This window comes from Labrus mixtus, chromosome 1 (genome assembly GCF_963584025.1).
Source record: "Labrus mixtus chromosome 1, fLabMix1.1, whole genome shotgun sequence".
Lineage (NCBI taxonomy): Eukaryota > Metazoa > Chordata > Actinopteri > Labriformes > Labridae > Labrus > Labrus mixtus.
Genome location: NC_083612.1, coordinates 32660382 through 32673876, shown reverse-complemented (window position 1 = coordinate 32673876; position 13495 = coordinate 32660382). Strand labels below are relative to the sequence as shown.

At 40.3% G+C, this 13495-nt stretch overlaps 1 protein-coding gene across 2 annotated transcripts in view; it reads right to left on the bottom strand.

The window, feature by feature from the left end:
* Window positions 1-13495, bottom strand: part of adamts18 (ADAM metallopeptidase with thrombospondin type 1 motif, 18) — a 64071-nt gene that overhangs the window by 38100 nt on the left and 12476 nt on the right. The window contains exons 4-11 of one of the 2 annotated variants that reach the window (XM_061042508.1): window positions 10231-10507; window positions 8554-8768; window positions 7590-7673; window positions 7316-7475; window positions 5392-5497; window positions 3448-3585; window positions 3208-3361; window positions 1108-1203 (exon numbers count right to left, since the gene is read on the bottom strand). In XM_061042508.1, the coding sequence (XP_060898491.1) occupies window positions 1108-1203; window positions 3208-3361; window positions 3448-3585; window positions 5392-5497; window positions 7316-7475; window positions 7590-7673; window positions 8554-8768; window positions 10231-10507 (1230 nt within the window). Of the gene's footprint in view, window positions 1-1107; window positions 1204-3207; window positions 3362-3447; window positions 3586-5391; window positions 5498-7315; window positions 7476-7589; window positions 7674-8553; window positions 8769-10226; window positions 10508-13495 lie in introns of both variants that reach the window. The other variant, XM_061042518.1, reaches the window with a different exon arrangement.

The window sequence follows — 13495 nt, the reverse complement described above, 5'->3', positions numbered from 1 at the left end:
CAGGTTGGGAATGATTCCAAGCACAACACACCTGGTCACCCAGAGTGTCTGGCTACAGAAAAACACACACACACACACACACACACACACACACACACACACACACACATTTTAACATACACATGAACCACACCCAGTCCAAGCCTGCACTCACACACATCAACACCTCTGTCTTACTCAATATCATATCTTGAGGAAAGGTTCGGCCGTTCAGCTCCTACAAAAATGCTTCATGAGCAGCAGGGGCGAATACACATGAGTTTTATTAAAACCAGAAATTGACTTGAAATTAAGTTACAATAAAAATAATATGATCAAGTACACGTTGTCTTCTCCTTTGCTATAGTTGCAAGGATTTACTTTGGTTGAGAAAAGTACAACTACTTCAACTTAAGTAATGAAAACTATATATGTTCACAGCCATTATTTCTGTCACTTATTGTCATATTGTTATCGCCATATCAAAGTAGTTACTGCAATCTGGGATTACCTTGACATCTCCACAGCAAAGTCTGATGACTTCCTTCCTGTGTAGCTTTGGTAGTGAAATGTGAAAGTTGGAGAAGTGAAACAATTCTTTGCTATATTTTCTGAACTGAATACAGAAACTTTAGTCAAGAAGAAAATGGGTCCCTGGAACACTGTTTGGCGATATAAAGCTACCAGGAGAGTTACTGTTTCACTGTTGCGGGCCCACCACCATAACTTCTTGAGTAGCATTTTATCTTCAAACAGTGTTCCAGGGACCAAATGTTCCTCTGAGGACAGTTTGTGTTTAGAGTTATGAACAAATACCACAGAATCTGAACACTTCTCCAACTTTCACATTTCTCTACCAAAACTACATAGTGCACCTTTAAAGCTTACTCATTAAGTTAACATGTGTTCATGCTGGTGCATTATTTATTCCTTAATGAAAAATAGTTTTTGCCGTATCCCTTTATTCACTCATTTATTGTTGTCTGATAAATGTTTGTTGTTTTGAATTGTTGCCTCACTCCTTAAGATATATCAATACTATAATAAGATACTTTAAGGCACATGTTTGTCCATTTATTACATATTACAGACGAGTGAAGGGCTGAAATCATGAAGACATCTCCTCACCATGTCAGGACCACAGCTGGTTCCCTCTGCAGCTGGCATGAACTTGGTCTCACAGCGGTGCCCTGTGCGATGACACCACAGCGACTTGCAGATGTCCTGTCAAACAAACACACAAACACACAAACACACAAACACACAAACACACAGGATGAGTTTTCTATCAGGTATGGGGGTGTTTACTACCATCATGGCTTTTCTTTTGAACCTAATCTGACACCCATCCCCTCTCCTTTCCTCTCTCCTCTTCCTCGACCCAGCAGCACCTGCTCCTTGCCAGGACCACCATCACGCTGGTCGATCAGACCCCGCGGGCCTGATAACCAGGGATAAAGCCTGTGTGTCAAATCTAATCAGCGTACCTCTTTAATGAAAAGGGCTATAATTGTATGTGTCAGCTGACCCAACAATGCAGAGACAGAGTGAGCGAGTGAGCACAGAGGGAGAGCCGGGGGTCGAAAGACAGGCGGTAGAGTCTGGCAACCTGCCCGGCTGCAACTGGTAACGAGGCAGAAACCTGTGTGTGTGTGTGTGTGTGTGTGTGCGTGTGTGTGTGTGTGTGTGTGTGTGTATGTGTGTGTGTGTGTGTATGTGTGTGTGTGTGTGTGTGTGTGTGTGTGTGTGTGTGTGTGTGTGTGTGTGTGTGTGTGTCCGTGTAGTTTTTGTCTTAATGGGGTTTCTTCTACTATGACGCCGAACAGGTGGTTGACAACAACACTGCCTCTGAAATCATTCTACATAAGCCAATCAGGGACAAAAAAAGGGGGGAAAGTTTGAAAGGCAGCCCGACATCCACTGTTCATCAGCGTGTAGGTTCATTTACCACCCACAGCTCTTAGTAATGCAGATGTAGTATTTGATCTTCTGTTAGGGAAGCACTGAGGCAGGGATTTAAAGAAGTCCTGAATCACTAAGGCGATGTCTCTTGTGTGCTAATCCATCATATACACGATTCGGCAAAGTTGATTTCCCACCAATTACGGCCCTGAGGAGGAAACCTTGATGTATTTTAAAACATGATTTACATGTGAATCAACGTCAGTGAATGCACCACATATAAAGGCTTATGCTGAGACCACAAGGCCTCAGAGGTGGAGGTCCCCATTCAAAAGATGGAATGCTTTTAAATGGAGGGTCAAATGTGGGGGGTTAGAGGCTGTTGTGCAATGATCATGCTAATTAATAAAGTGCCAATTAAGCACTGCACCATTAGAGCTGTAAAGCAGACCGTTGGAGCCCCTATATAATCTGTGCCCTCCATCTCATTACTGGAGGCCCATCCAGCATGTCTCTGCTTTAGGCAAAGGGGAACATGAACAAAAACATCATGTAGGACTGTTGGAGTCCATGAAAAAAACACCATTATTCAAAAGCTTTATATGGAGAACTTTGCAACTGCACAACACAGAGTTAGATAAAGGGTCTCCTGTTTTCCTTAAACTTTCCTTAAAACTTTCCGTTTATTGTGGCGCATCGCAATTAGTTTGTTTTCATAAATACACGGCATGTTCTGACTGGAGAACACCCTTTCTAACCTGCAGTAACTTGTTTTTTTCCCACTTAGGGCATAGGAGGCATCCATCAATATTAGAGCCCGACCGATTAATCAGCCAGCCGATAGTATCGGCTGATATTAGAATATCCAGTGACTATCATATCGGTGAATTTTATCGCAGCATAGCGCCGATATTACTATATTTATTCACCAGTCAAATAGCATTTAATTTGAGTATCAATGTATTAACACTGGCAGTTCTCTTTCACCAACAGTGTGATATATATATATGATGATTGTTTTTCTCTACCCAATATCGATATCAATATCGGCCCAAAAAATATCATATCAGTAGGGCCCTAATCACTATCAGTACCTCACAAACCTTCCAACCTTCTCATACCACCTTCACTTTTAAAGCCTTTAAAAATGTGGCTGAAGATTAAAAGTATGAATGTGACATCACAGTTTAGAGTGTCATTAAAAAGAGGAAGAAGCTGAAGCACTGCCTAAAGAAAAATTTGTAGTTTCTTCTACTGAGCCGGTGAATTACAAAGCATAAAGCGTAAGCTGTTAACTTCTTCGGTAAGTTAAATTAGATATCTTACCTTTACAAAATCAAGGGCGCACAGTTTAGCCTTTGAGCCAAACTGCCACTTGCACTGCGTGTCTGCGTCATAGAGCTGTCCAGGGAGCTGCTCGGGGTACTTGTACTGACCGATCTGTTTAGGCTCGTCCACCAGACAGGATGCCTGGGCTGTTCTGAAACACAGCAAACCACCAGGTCAGTCAGACAGACGTGCTACAACTGCAACTTGAACGACTTGTGAACCTGCATGTAGCGTTACCCAAGAAAGCGGCTGAGGTACTGTCTGCTGCAGGTGGACCAGGAGAAGACACCATTGTTTCCAGCCAGAGTGGGAGACATGATGTTGCCTTCTGTCTTTCGGCAAGGGTTCCCCTCACCATCATGGATCATCCCAAAACTGGAGAAAAAAAGTTAGTGAAAGTAAAGAAATAAGACATTGCAACACTATATATTAACAGGAAATGTGTTTTTGCATGGAATCATCTTTAAATCCCATGTTCTTGCTGATGCACAAAGATAAGATTTTAATGTTTCATTTGTTTAGCAATGCTTCTTTTTCAATTTGCCAGTTAAAAAGCAAGCAAAATCCTGCAGTTTGTTAAGTGTCTGCTTGAGGCTGGATGCAGAATCACCGGAATTCACATACACACCCGTTAAAAAAAGTTTTTAAAAAGCCATGTTTACAGCCTGGTGCGAAAACCAAAATGGGTCAGTGCAGGCGGTGAATTTTTGGATAAGTCTCAATTTTTTATTTGTATGAAGGATAAGCGTCATTCACAATAACGCTGACCTGAGTGACAGGCAGGCCCGGAGTAACAGTTTGTCAAGTTTCTTAAAGCCCGCCTCAGCTCCAGCTCTCAGCTTGTTGTTAGGTTGACTGAAAGTTAGGCTGAGACAGTATCACCAACAACCGATGGGACTCCAAAGCGCTCTGCAGTAACAGACATGTAACGTCACACCCTTTGTCCATTAATATTTACAGTCTAAAGCTGGGATTAGGAGGAACATTCACCTGCACCTTGGTTTTGTGTCTGACATTAGTATCTTGACGACCAACCTTTTTATGAGTAGACTGTTCCTGACCAATCTTATCCAACACATGTGCCTTTATGATCATTACTGTCTAACATATAGGGCTCAGAATAGACAGACACAGCCAAAGCAAGCTTCTACTAACTGTTCATAGTTACAGTGGTGATGAGTCAGGCTCCACATGATTGGATAAATGATAAAAAAAGAAACACTGAAGACAACAATGATTTTCAACTATAAGCACTTAAAGCAGCCACACAAAATGTCAGAGCAATCAAGAATAAGATATTGTGCACTCAAAAATAATAAGCACGCTCAAGCCTGTTACCTGATTTTACTCTCCTAAAGTGTAAAAAAGTATATTTTTATATTTAAAGGTCACATGTTACAAAATACAAAATACACCCTAACACTAATATGTGTGCCTAGTCCATCTACAAACCCCCCCCCCCCCCCCCAGTTAGGAGAAAAGTCCATCCTCTCCGTCTTTTGCCTGCTCCACTTTTCAGAAAATGTGTGCTCAAACAGGGTGTTTGGAGATTTTCCCTTCATGACGTCACAAAGGGCAGTAACTGCCTTGTTCTGCTGCCCTTTTACTGTCTTGCCGCAAAACCAATCGCCCTTCTGGGACAAATAAAGTTGAAGTTAAGTTGAGTAACCCCTCCCCCAGGTGGGTGACACTCCTACAACTAGTTGTTTTTTCTGCCCTCTGAGTCTGCCTTCTCACCGTAAAAAAGAGCGAGAAAGTTCCGAGCCACCCATGCCTTCTATAGGGAACGCGGTCAGGTCACTTTCAATTACAGCTACAGACACAGAAACAGCCTGTTCTGAGAAGGGCTTAAAACGAGGGCTTTAGAGGCATGATACAATACAGGATCAGAGTGGATTTTTCGCAAGAAACTTCACACACATGTTTTGGCGAGCTCTGAGACATATGATTGAAAAGAAGGATAATATGTGACTTTTAATATAGATTAAGCACATGCACTCATAGCACAGAGCCAATATGGTGACTCTACCACTGTAGAATGCACAAAAACCGTACACAGTCACATTGATAAGGTCTACATGTACATTTTGTGTAGCTTTCCACTAAGGCCATTTGGTAAATTAAAAAAAGAAATTGCGTTCGGTATTAAGTTTTTCATGATTACGTTTCTGTTAAACATACTTGTGTCCAGACTCGTGAGCGATGGTGAAAGCCAAGCCCAGTCCTGTGTCCTCATTGATGGTACAACTCCTGTACTTACTGCACATTCCACTGATGGGAGCGAAACCTGCACGGACAAAAGAAGCAGATAAGATACTTACTAACAGATAATTGTCAACTATGATATATATACTGCATGAAAGGCAGAAGGTTAACACAATCAAGCCTCAATTCTATAACATAGATTCCTATTGTCTCTCTCTCTCTCGGTGGAGTAACAGAGCACATTGTTTCAGATTTGGCAGGCAAACAAAGTCATGTTTCAATATTGCATTAATGCATGCATGTGGAGGGGAATTCACACCAGCTGCAGATTGTGACCTCACAAGCCTTGGCTTCACCTACAATAAATTTGATCCTAGACTTTGATAGTTCATCAGTTTAGTTTGCTATTGATGTTGGCTCTAATAGCACAAGGAAACAGATAAGTGATCCTGCATGGGGGATTTACTGATATTGACAAGCTAAAGAAAGTATTCATTAATGGTCTTTGTTTGGTTTTTTTCAAGTCTTCTGGAGGCAGTTACTCCTAACAGACAGCAGGAAAATGTATGATAAATACACTAGTTTATGGTTGATTAATGACAATGAGATTTTTAGGGAATTGGCAACATTTCAGTCAGACATTAATGTGTGATTGTTGTAACTAATACCTCTGGACCTGAATTTTGGCTCAATTTTAAGATTAATTTATTTTCTTTTTTTTAAGAATACAGAAGTTGTACATAGCAGATTAAAAAATGTAATTGTGAGTCAGTTTTCATCTTTTTTTTTTACCTTCTGCATTTGATGAAATGAAGTGAAGCACTCTGAACAGATAACATCGATTAGTGGAGTGATTAAGATTTTAGCTATGATTAGTTGACTTCAATCATGTTGTTTCCTTCAAGTCTATAGATGTTTGTATAAACCTACCATAAGCTCATCCTGACATGTAACACTGGTCACCTAGACCTTGTTACCCATGTTTCTTGCTCTACATTGGTTTCTTTATTATACTCCAACTGTAACTAGAAGCAGACAGCAATGTGCCTTAAACAGTAGAGAGAGAGCAAAGAAAAGTCTAAATTTGTGAATCCATGCGAGAAAATGACACTACTTTCCAAATGAAGTTCCCATGTAGAGTAAAATAACCTTACAATCTGAGCTGTAGTACTGTCTACACCTACAGTATCAGCTCCACATCTGTCTACATGGAGAAAATCACAACATCTAAGTAGTAGTAGTAGTAGTAGTAATCAATTATTTCGGTCACAAGAAAAAACAAAAACATTTTGACCTAAAAGGTGTAGGCTGAAGCTTTAGCTTATTACACCTACCCTTGTTACAAATCTGATTATTTAAGACACTACTAGTTTGGTTACAAAAAACAAAACATATCAGAACAAAATTTGTTCCAAGAATTTCTTTCAAAACAAAACAAATGAAACAAACAAAAAACAAAACAGAAGTCACACTCACAAAAAATAATCAAACCGACCTTTTATATTTGTTAAACATCATTTTTTTAAACAAAAATTTAAATCTGGAAAGTGAATTATACATTCTTAATTCCCTGGCATAAGTATTCCACAAGTTAACCCCTTTTACCAAAATACACCTGTTCTTTATGTTTGTCCTTACCTTTGGTTTTTTATACACACCTATTCCCCTTAGTTCATACCGGCTCTCTCTAGTTTCAAAAAGTCATGTCAAAGTCATGCAAGGGTTGCTGTCACTAAGATGTCAAAACTGTAGACAGCTTCCATATCCCACAGAACGCTGTCAGAGTCTATACACTGAGCTTTTACTTCACAATTTGATTTAAAACAAAAAAAGTAAAATATCAATATATGACAAAAAATATGGAGTTTGGTTTGTTAAAGTCAGCTGCACACATTCTCACCCAGGGTGTCACAGGGCTCATTCTTCCACGAACAGATGTCCAGTCCAGTGAGGAGAACAGCGTGGTCATGCCGTTTCCCACCTTTTCCCATCAGACCAGACTGCCACTGACAGAAACTGTTAAGGGACTGGTCTGCGTGGTGATTGATGGTCAAGCCCAGCTGGAGATGAAAGAAGAGAAAATAGAAAAACTGAGCAACAGTGACCAATCCATCACATGTGCTCAGTGCAAAAAACATATTTTCTTTGCAAAACTGAAGTGTGATTTCACTCACTGGGTCCTGTTCCAGCAGTAACAAGCTAACCACCACAATGTTGATGTCCGTCCCAATGGTGCCGTCTTTGAAAAGGCTGGAAACCTTAAAAAAAACAGACAAATACAGATTCAGAGCTAAATCCAACATGCTTCTCGTATAAAGAGTATTTTCTCCAATCGACAGAAATTAAAGTGATTTTCATATGTGGAACTCGTATCTGGGTTAGTTTACAGGTAAATCTGTAGAAGATGCTAAACTTCCTTAAACATTTAAGTGTTTTGTACTCAAAATAAGAAGTGGGAGGTCAAAACTCCCTTTCATCAATTGTTATGACAAAGCAACGATAATTGCCGATGACTAGCGTACAGTATTTTGTAGCTTTGCTAGCATGTCACAAAACCTTTCTTTGGAAATTAGCAAAACTCTCAACAGCAAAGAATAAACTACAATGCAATTGCTAACTGAGTTATAAACTTACTTAATAACTGTTATAACATTATTATTGCCCTGCTTGACTATGGCATCTGAATGTTTGTCTTGGAATAGCAGCATTAAGCTAGCGGATTAGCTTGCTCGCTGGCTAAGCTATCAACCTTGGTCACTTGTCTATTGTACAATATTCAACTATTAGAAGTAAATAAACAACACATATTTTGCAGTTTTTAAACAAATCCCTGCAAGCTACCTCAGTAATATGTGTGTTATCGTAAGTTTGCTAACATTAGCTGATTCAAAACACAATCAGAGATCAGTGATTCAAGACAAATAGCAAATTCATGTCTAAGCCTACTTTTTAGCTAGTTAACAATGAAGGCTTCAGAATGTCTGACCGGGAATAACAACAGTAAATATACTACCCCTTTAGTCACATAACCCTCACCCTGCAGGACATATTTGTGTGCTGCCATGTTAGATAAATGAACAAAAACTGATTGTCCATAACTCCCATGTACATAACACCTCCTCCTTTCCTTCTCCTCACCATATTCATGACTGTGAGGACGTAGGTGGTGACGTTGTCCCTGCCGTGTTTCTCCAGCATCTTCCTGTCTGCTACCACCAGAGTCTCCACATTCAGACCCCCCACCCTGTTGGAGTTGATGGGCGATCTCTTTGCCCTTCCTGGACCTTCTGCCTCAGGTATCTTAAACTCATCGGGCATGACGAACAGATCCTCAGCGAGAGGCTTGGGAGCGTCTAGGAGGGCAGAAAAAGGGAAGTATGGAAGGGAGGAGAGGCAGAGATAATGTGAGGAAAAGAGAGAGGGGGGGAAAAGAGAGAGAGAAACTTGGCAGTGAGGGTCAAATGAATGAATGTCTCTTTCCTGGCTCGTGCCGGGTGATAAGGGTGCATGCTCTGGTGTTGAAAGGACAGGAAATTCACTCCCCATGCTGCCTCCCACCTCTCAGCACTAGAGGGAAAGATTAAACTGTAAACTAACCTGTGGGTCCGACAGCCTCAGGCTGATGAGGCCATTAAAAATGAACACAATGCACTTAGAAACGTTTAAATAAGACATTAATCTTAATGATGAATATGTTCAGACGTAGAGACTGAAAAGGTTTAGTGCTTACAGCTTCACTGAATATTAACCTTACACTTTTATGTTATGAAGTGGTGGTAATACTTAGAATAAATCTAATGTTTTCAGGTTGGCCTAATATTTACGGTCTTGTGAGTAAAGTAACTGTTTCTTCGGTTGCTCGTCAACTCTCACAATATAATCTGAATATTTTAGGTAGTCAAACAATCTTTTTTTTAAAGATAGGTTCTTGATGTCACTGTATATCTTTAAAGGACCTTGCACTGCATGACAAATACCACACAGAAGCAGGGATTTTGCATGTACGTATATTATAGTTTTGCAGCTGAATATGTAGTTATTGTAACATGCTTACAAGTAACGAGCTCCTTAATTGAACGTGGACATATTTTTCGGTGAAGGGTGAACAAAACCGAGTCAATATGCGACTCCTGAACAAGAACATGAGCGTCAAGGGAGCTGCCGAGAGCCCAAGTCAGATATGCTGCCCTGGAATGCACAGCATCCATGACATGGGTCTGGTGTCCCTTTAGAAGTCTGTTTTTCTATGATGAGACTACCCGTATTTTAATACCTCTTTAGCCTCTTAACTTTATAAAATAAATTAGAGCGATACATTTTCTAGGCTGTATGTACACTAAATTAATCATTTAAAAACATCCAGTTAGGGCATAATTTCTCCCTTTTGTTCTACTCTCCCTCTCTCCCTACCTCTCTGCCTCCCTTTGCATACCTTAGTTTTTGCACCTGTATGTTAATCAAGCCTCCCTTTTTAATGTAAATGAGAACATTTTCGAAAAAGTCTAAACCCTAAAACCTGTAAAACAGTTAAAACCACCTCTGGGTATGACAAACAGCCTGTAAAGTGAAGAGTGATGCATATTTCATTGAATTGTATTAATGATTATTTACAGTGAAGCACATGCCTTTTCAACCATTCCATTATAGAATTGATCCTTATATTAATAAAACCAAGACATTTTTAAAGGATACACTTAATGCACTTGCTGTATGAAGAGTGGACATCATTAACTTTAAGAAAAAGTTACTTACACAGACAAATACAAATCTATCAGGTGACTATAGGTATAAGGAATATAAGGTTCCCTTACATACATTGCTTGCGGCGTCCGCAAAAGTGTTGCCTCTGCAGCTTTCCGTGCTGGTAGTCATGGTGATGATGATGATGCTGTTGGAAGTAGGCGTCGTCTGGGTTTGAAGAACTGGTGCTAGATGGACTACTGGATCTTCTGTGCACAATGTGTTCAGCCGAGCGTTTGTAGACGACATGAGGATGGTGACCTTCAGGAGCGCTGTAGTTGTGTTGGTCCGCCAGATGTTGGGGTAGCGGTGCAATCAAATACTCCTCCTGAGACATGCGGATCAAGCCTGACTGAAACAGAAACACATGAAGACATGGAAAATACGTTTTTTTTTAAAACACACACAAATTACCCTGAAAACCCAACAGACTTATTTGTAAGTATTAGATTTATACTTAGAAGACTTAGCTTAGCTTAAATCGTGTGTCACATGCAAACAGGCCGTGTGTAAGGATGGAATGTAATGCACGCTTTGACTTGTGCATGGAATTTTATTATGATTTAACTTGACTTGTTTTACTGATGAATGAATGTACTTTGATATTTTGCAAGTGAATCTGAGCCCTGTGACGTCCAACGCAAATGTCCCACTTCGGACAATAAAGTTCATCTTATCTTATGTAGCAGTTAGAGCCTGACCATTGAATGCTATTTGAAACTGTTACCAAAGCCAGTTTAAGAAGGGAAAAATGTACTGATTATAAATACGGAGGCCCATACAGTTTTTAAAAAAAAGCTTTCTTTAGAATTGTGAACTGATTTTCAATCAATTTGACAGTAAATTAAGTCAGACAACCAACTGGATGACACAATTTCCAAATTATCTCAAGATTGGTTTCTAACATTCTTAAGTGTAAGGACATATTGTCAACAAATACAACAATACCAATATATCTATGTCAGGCCCATGTGAACTCAACACTATTGTCTGACAGATGAATCAGTCAGGCTTAAGTGTTTTTCTCGGGTTACAGCCTTTGAAGGAAACATGTCTTGTCTATACACAGCTGCCATAATGACATAACAGTCTACATACATCACGATGAAGTCATGCACCTCACATACTGTAAGAACTCACTCGTGCAAGCGGCTATATGACCTCCAATGCCTGGCTAAATTGTAGGTGAAGCAGCTGCTGAGTGGAGCCAAAAATCCTTCTAACCAGAGGGCTTAGTGACGTTTCACTAAATGCACCCAGATCATCCCCTCCTACTTTCACCTCGGGACTCTATCCTAACAATAGGCAGATGTGCCCAGAGCCAAATCATACAGCTGTTTTGGAGAGAAGATTTAGTATTTTGTATGTGAGACAGAATAGCAGTAGATAAAACAATGTAACAGAGAGATAAGCTTCCTCTTTGAAGTTTGCAATAAAGTCTTTATTAAGGTACAGGTTTGGGTTTGGCTGCATTTTTCTACTTATTTTATTATGCGCTTTGAAATCACTTGCTGCAGAAGAATGCTCAAATTGACTAGCTTCTGCCTTTGTTTGCATGTTTTTGTCCACAGGAGAAGCATACAGCAAAGTAACAGTCCTAGCAAGAGACCAGCTCAGTGTTTTGGATCTCTGATTCAGTCAAGTGTCCTCAGATGCCCCCTGAACCGACAGACTGAGCTGCTGAACCTCAAACATTCCGTCTGACTACAGTGTTCATCCTAATTCAACCCCACAACCCACCAAACACACACAAAAACACACACAATCCCCCCTACACACACAGACACACACACATAAGTGCATACACTCACTGAATTGATCAAAAACACACATACACTCATTGACCCAATAACCTCTGATCTCTGAGTGGATATGCATATTATCTTCTTCTCCAGTATGTGTGTGTGTGTGTGTGCATGCTTGTTTGTGCGTCTGTGTATGTGTGTGTGTTGGGCTGACCCCATTCCCCCTAGACTAGCAGGTGGCAAAATAAACAGAGGCAGGACAAAAGGGAAGCCATGGCGGGGCTCTTGTTGTCAAAACACTGCCTAGATACATGGCAGGAGGCCATCATCAGCCCTAACCATCCCTCTTGTCCATCCATCCATCCGTCTCTCTCTCTCTCTCTCCCTCTCTCTCTCTCTCTCTCTCTCTCCCTAACCATCCAGCTGCCAGCAAAGCTTCCCTTCGTCCATAAATCATCTTCCCCCTTCCATCAATCTTCTACAGCGAGATGGCAAAAGGAAGCTAACTGTCAGACTTCATTATTGGGACTACTTGTAAGGTCCACATGGTCCTGTGGTTGGGATTCTGCTCTGCAGTGTCAATGGTTTGAACCCAAGCACATCAATACCTGCCAAAACAACCTTCAGACACTTCACAGCTATCTGCTCCCCACACCATTGCACGGAAAGCTTCAAACTCAAGCGCAGCGTGCAGAGAAAAACTCCCCAAGGGCTGAGGATAAAAAATATATATCGTATCAAAGGATTAAATTAAGAGAGAGAAGTCTTTGCCAATATGACTGCAGCTTCCCCGAAAATAGGTTGGAATTCAAAACAAAGTTTGAAGAGGTCAAAGGAGTTGTCTTTGGTCTGCAGACAGACCTGTCATGTACCCATTTTTTCATTTGTCTTTGTGTCTGGAATTCACTTCAGATTTGACATGTAAAAACATCCCGCTCATTTAATATTATTCTTCCAGAAGGTTAAACAATATTTTTTAAACAGCGCCCTCTGACAGAGAGAGAGAGTGTGGAATAACGTGCACCAAATAGCGTCAGGATTGGAGGTCAAGCCTGCAACCACTGCAAAGAGGAGTGTATCCTTTCTACATAAGTGCCCCCATTATGCAAATGTTTACTGTGGTAATAAATCAACTGAGAAGTAGAGTATTTCCCTATTTGCTCCGTTACAACTGGACTTAGTAAGCCTCAAGTGGAGTCGCACCCTGGTGGATATTAAAAAGAACACAGATTTCTGGTACATTGACTTTTTCTTAACTTCTCATACAGAATATGATAACACTACAGAAGTTGTATTTACTTACCTTATTTACTTAAAACTAAGATTAATAACAGCTTTCTCTCTCTCTGTGTTTTTAAAGTTATTATACAGAAGAAACAATAACAACTTCGCACTGCTTCACAGATGACTCATTTTGACCCCATAAATTAGGATATTAAAACCTTTTATCATGCATATTATGAAATGTTTCTGGTAAGAGTGTTACACATTACAGACCACTTTACTTCATGCAGTGAACTCAGTTTGTAACCACTTTTCTACCCATCTCATTTGGTGTGAGCACAATGCACAAATAAAAGGCCTATAGCATTATA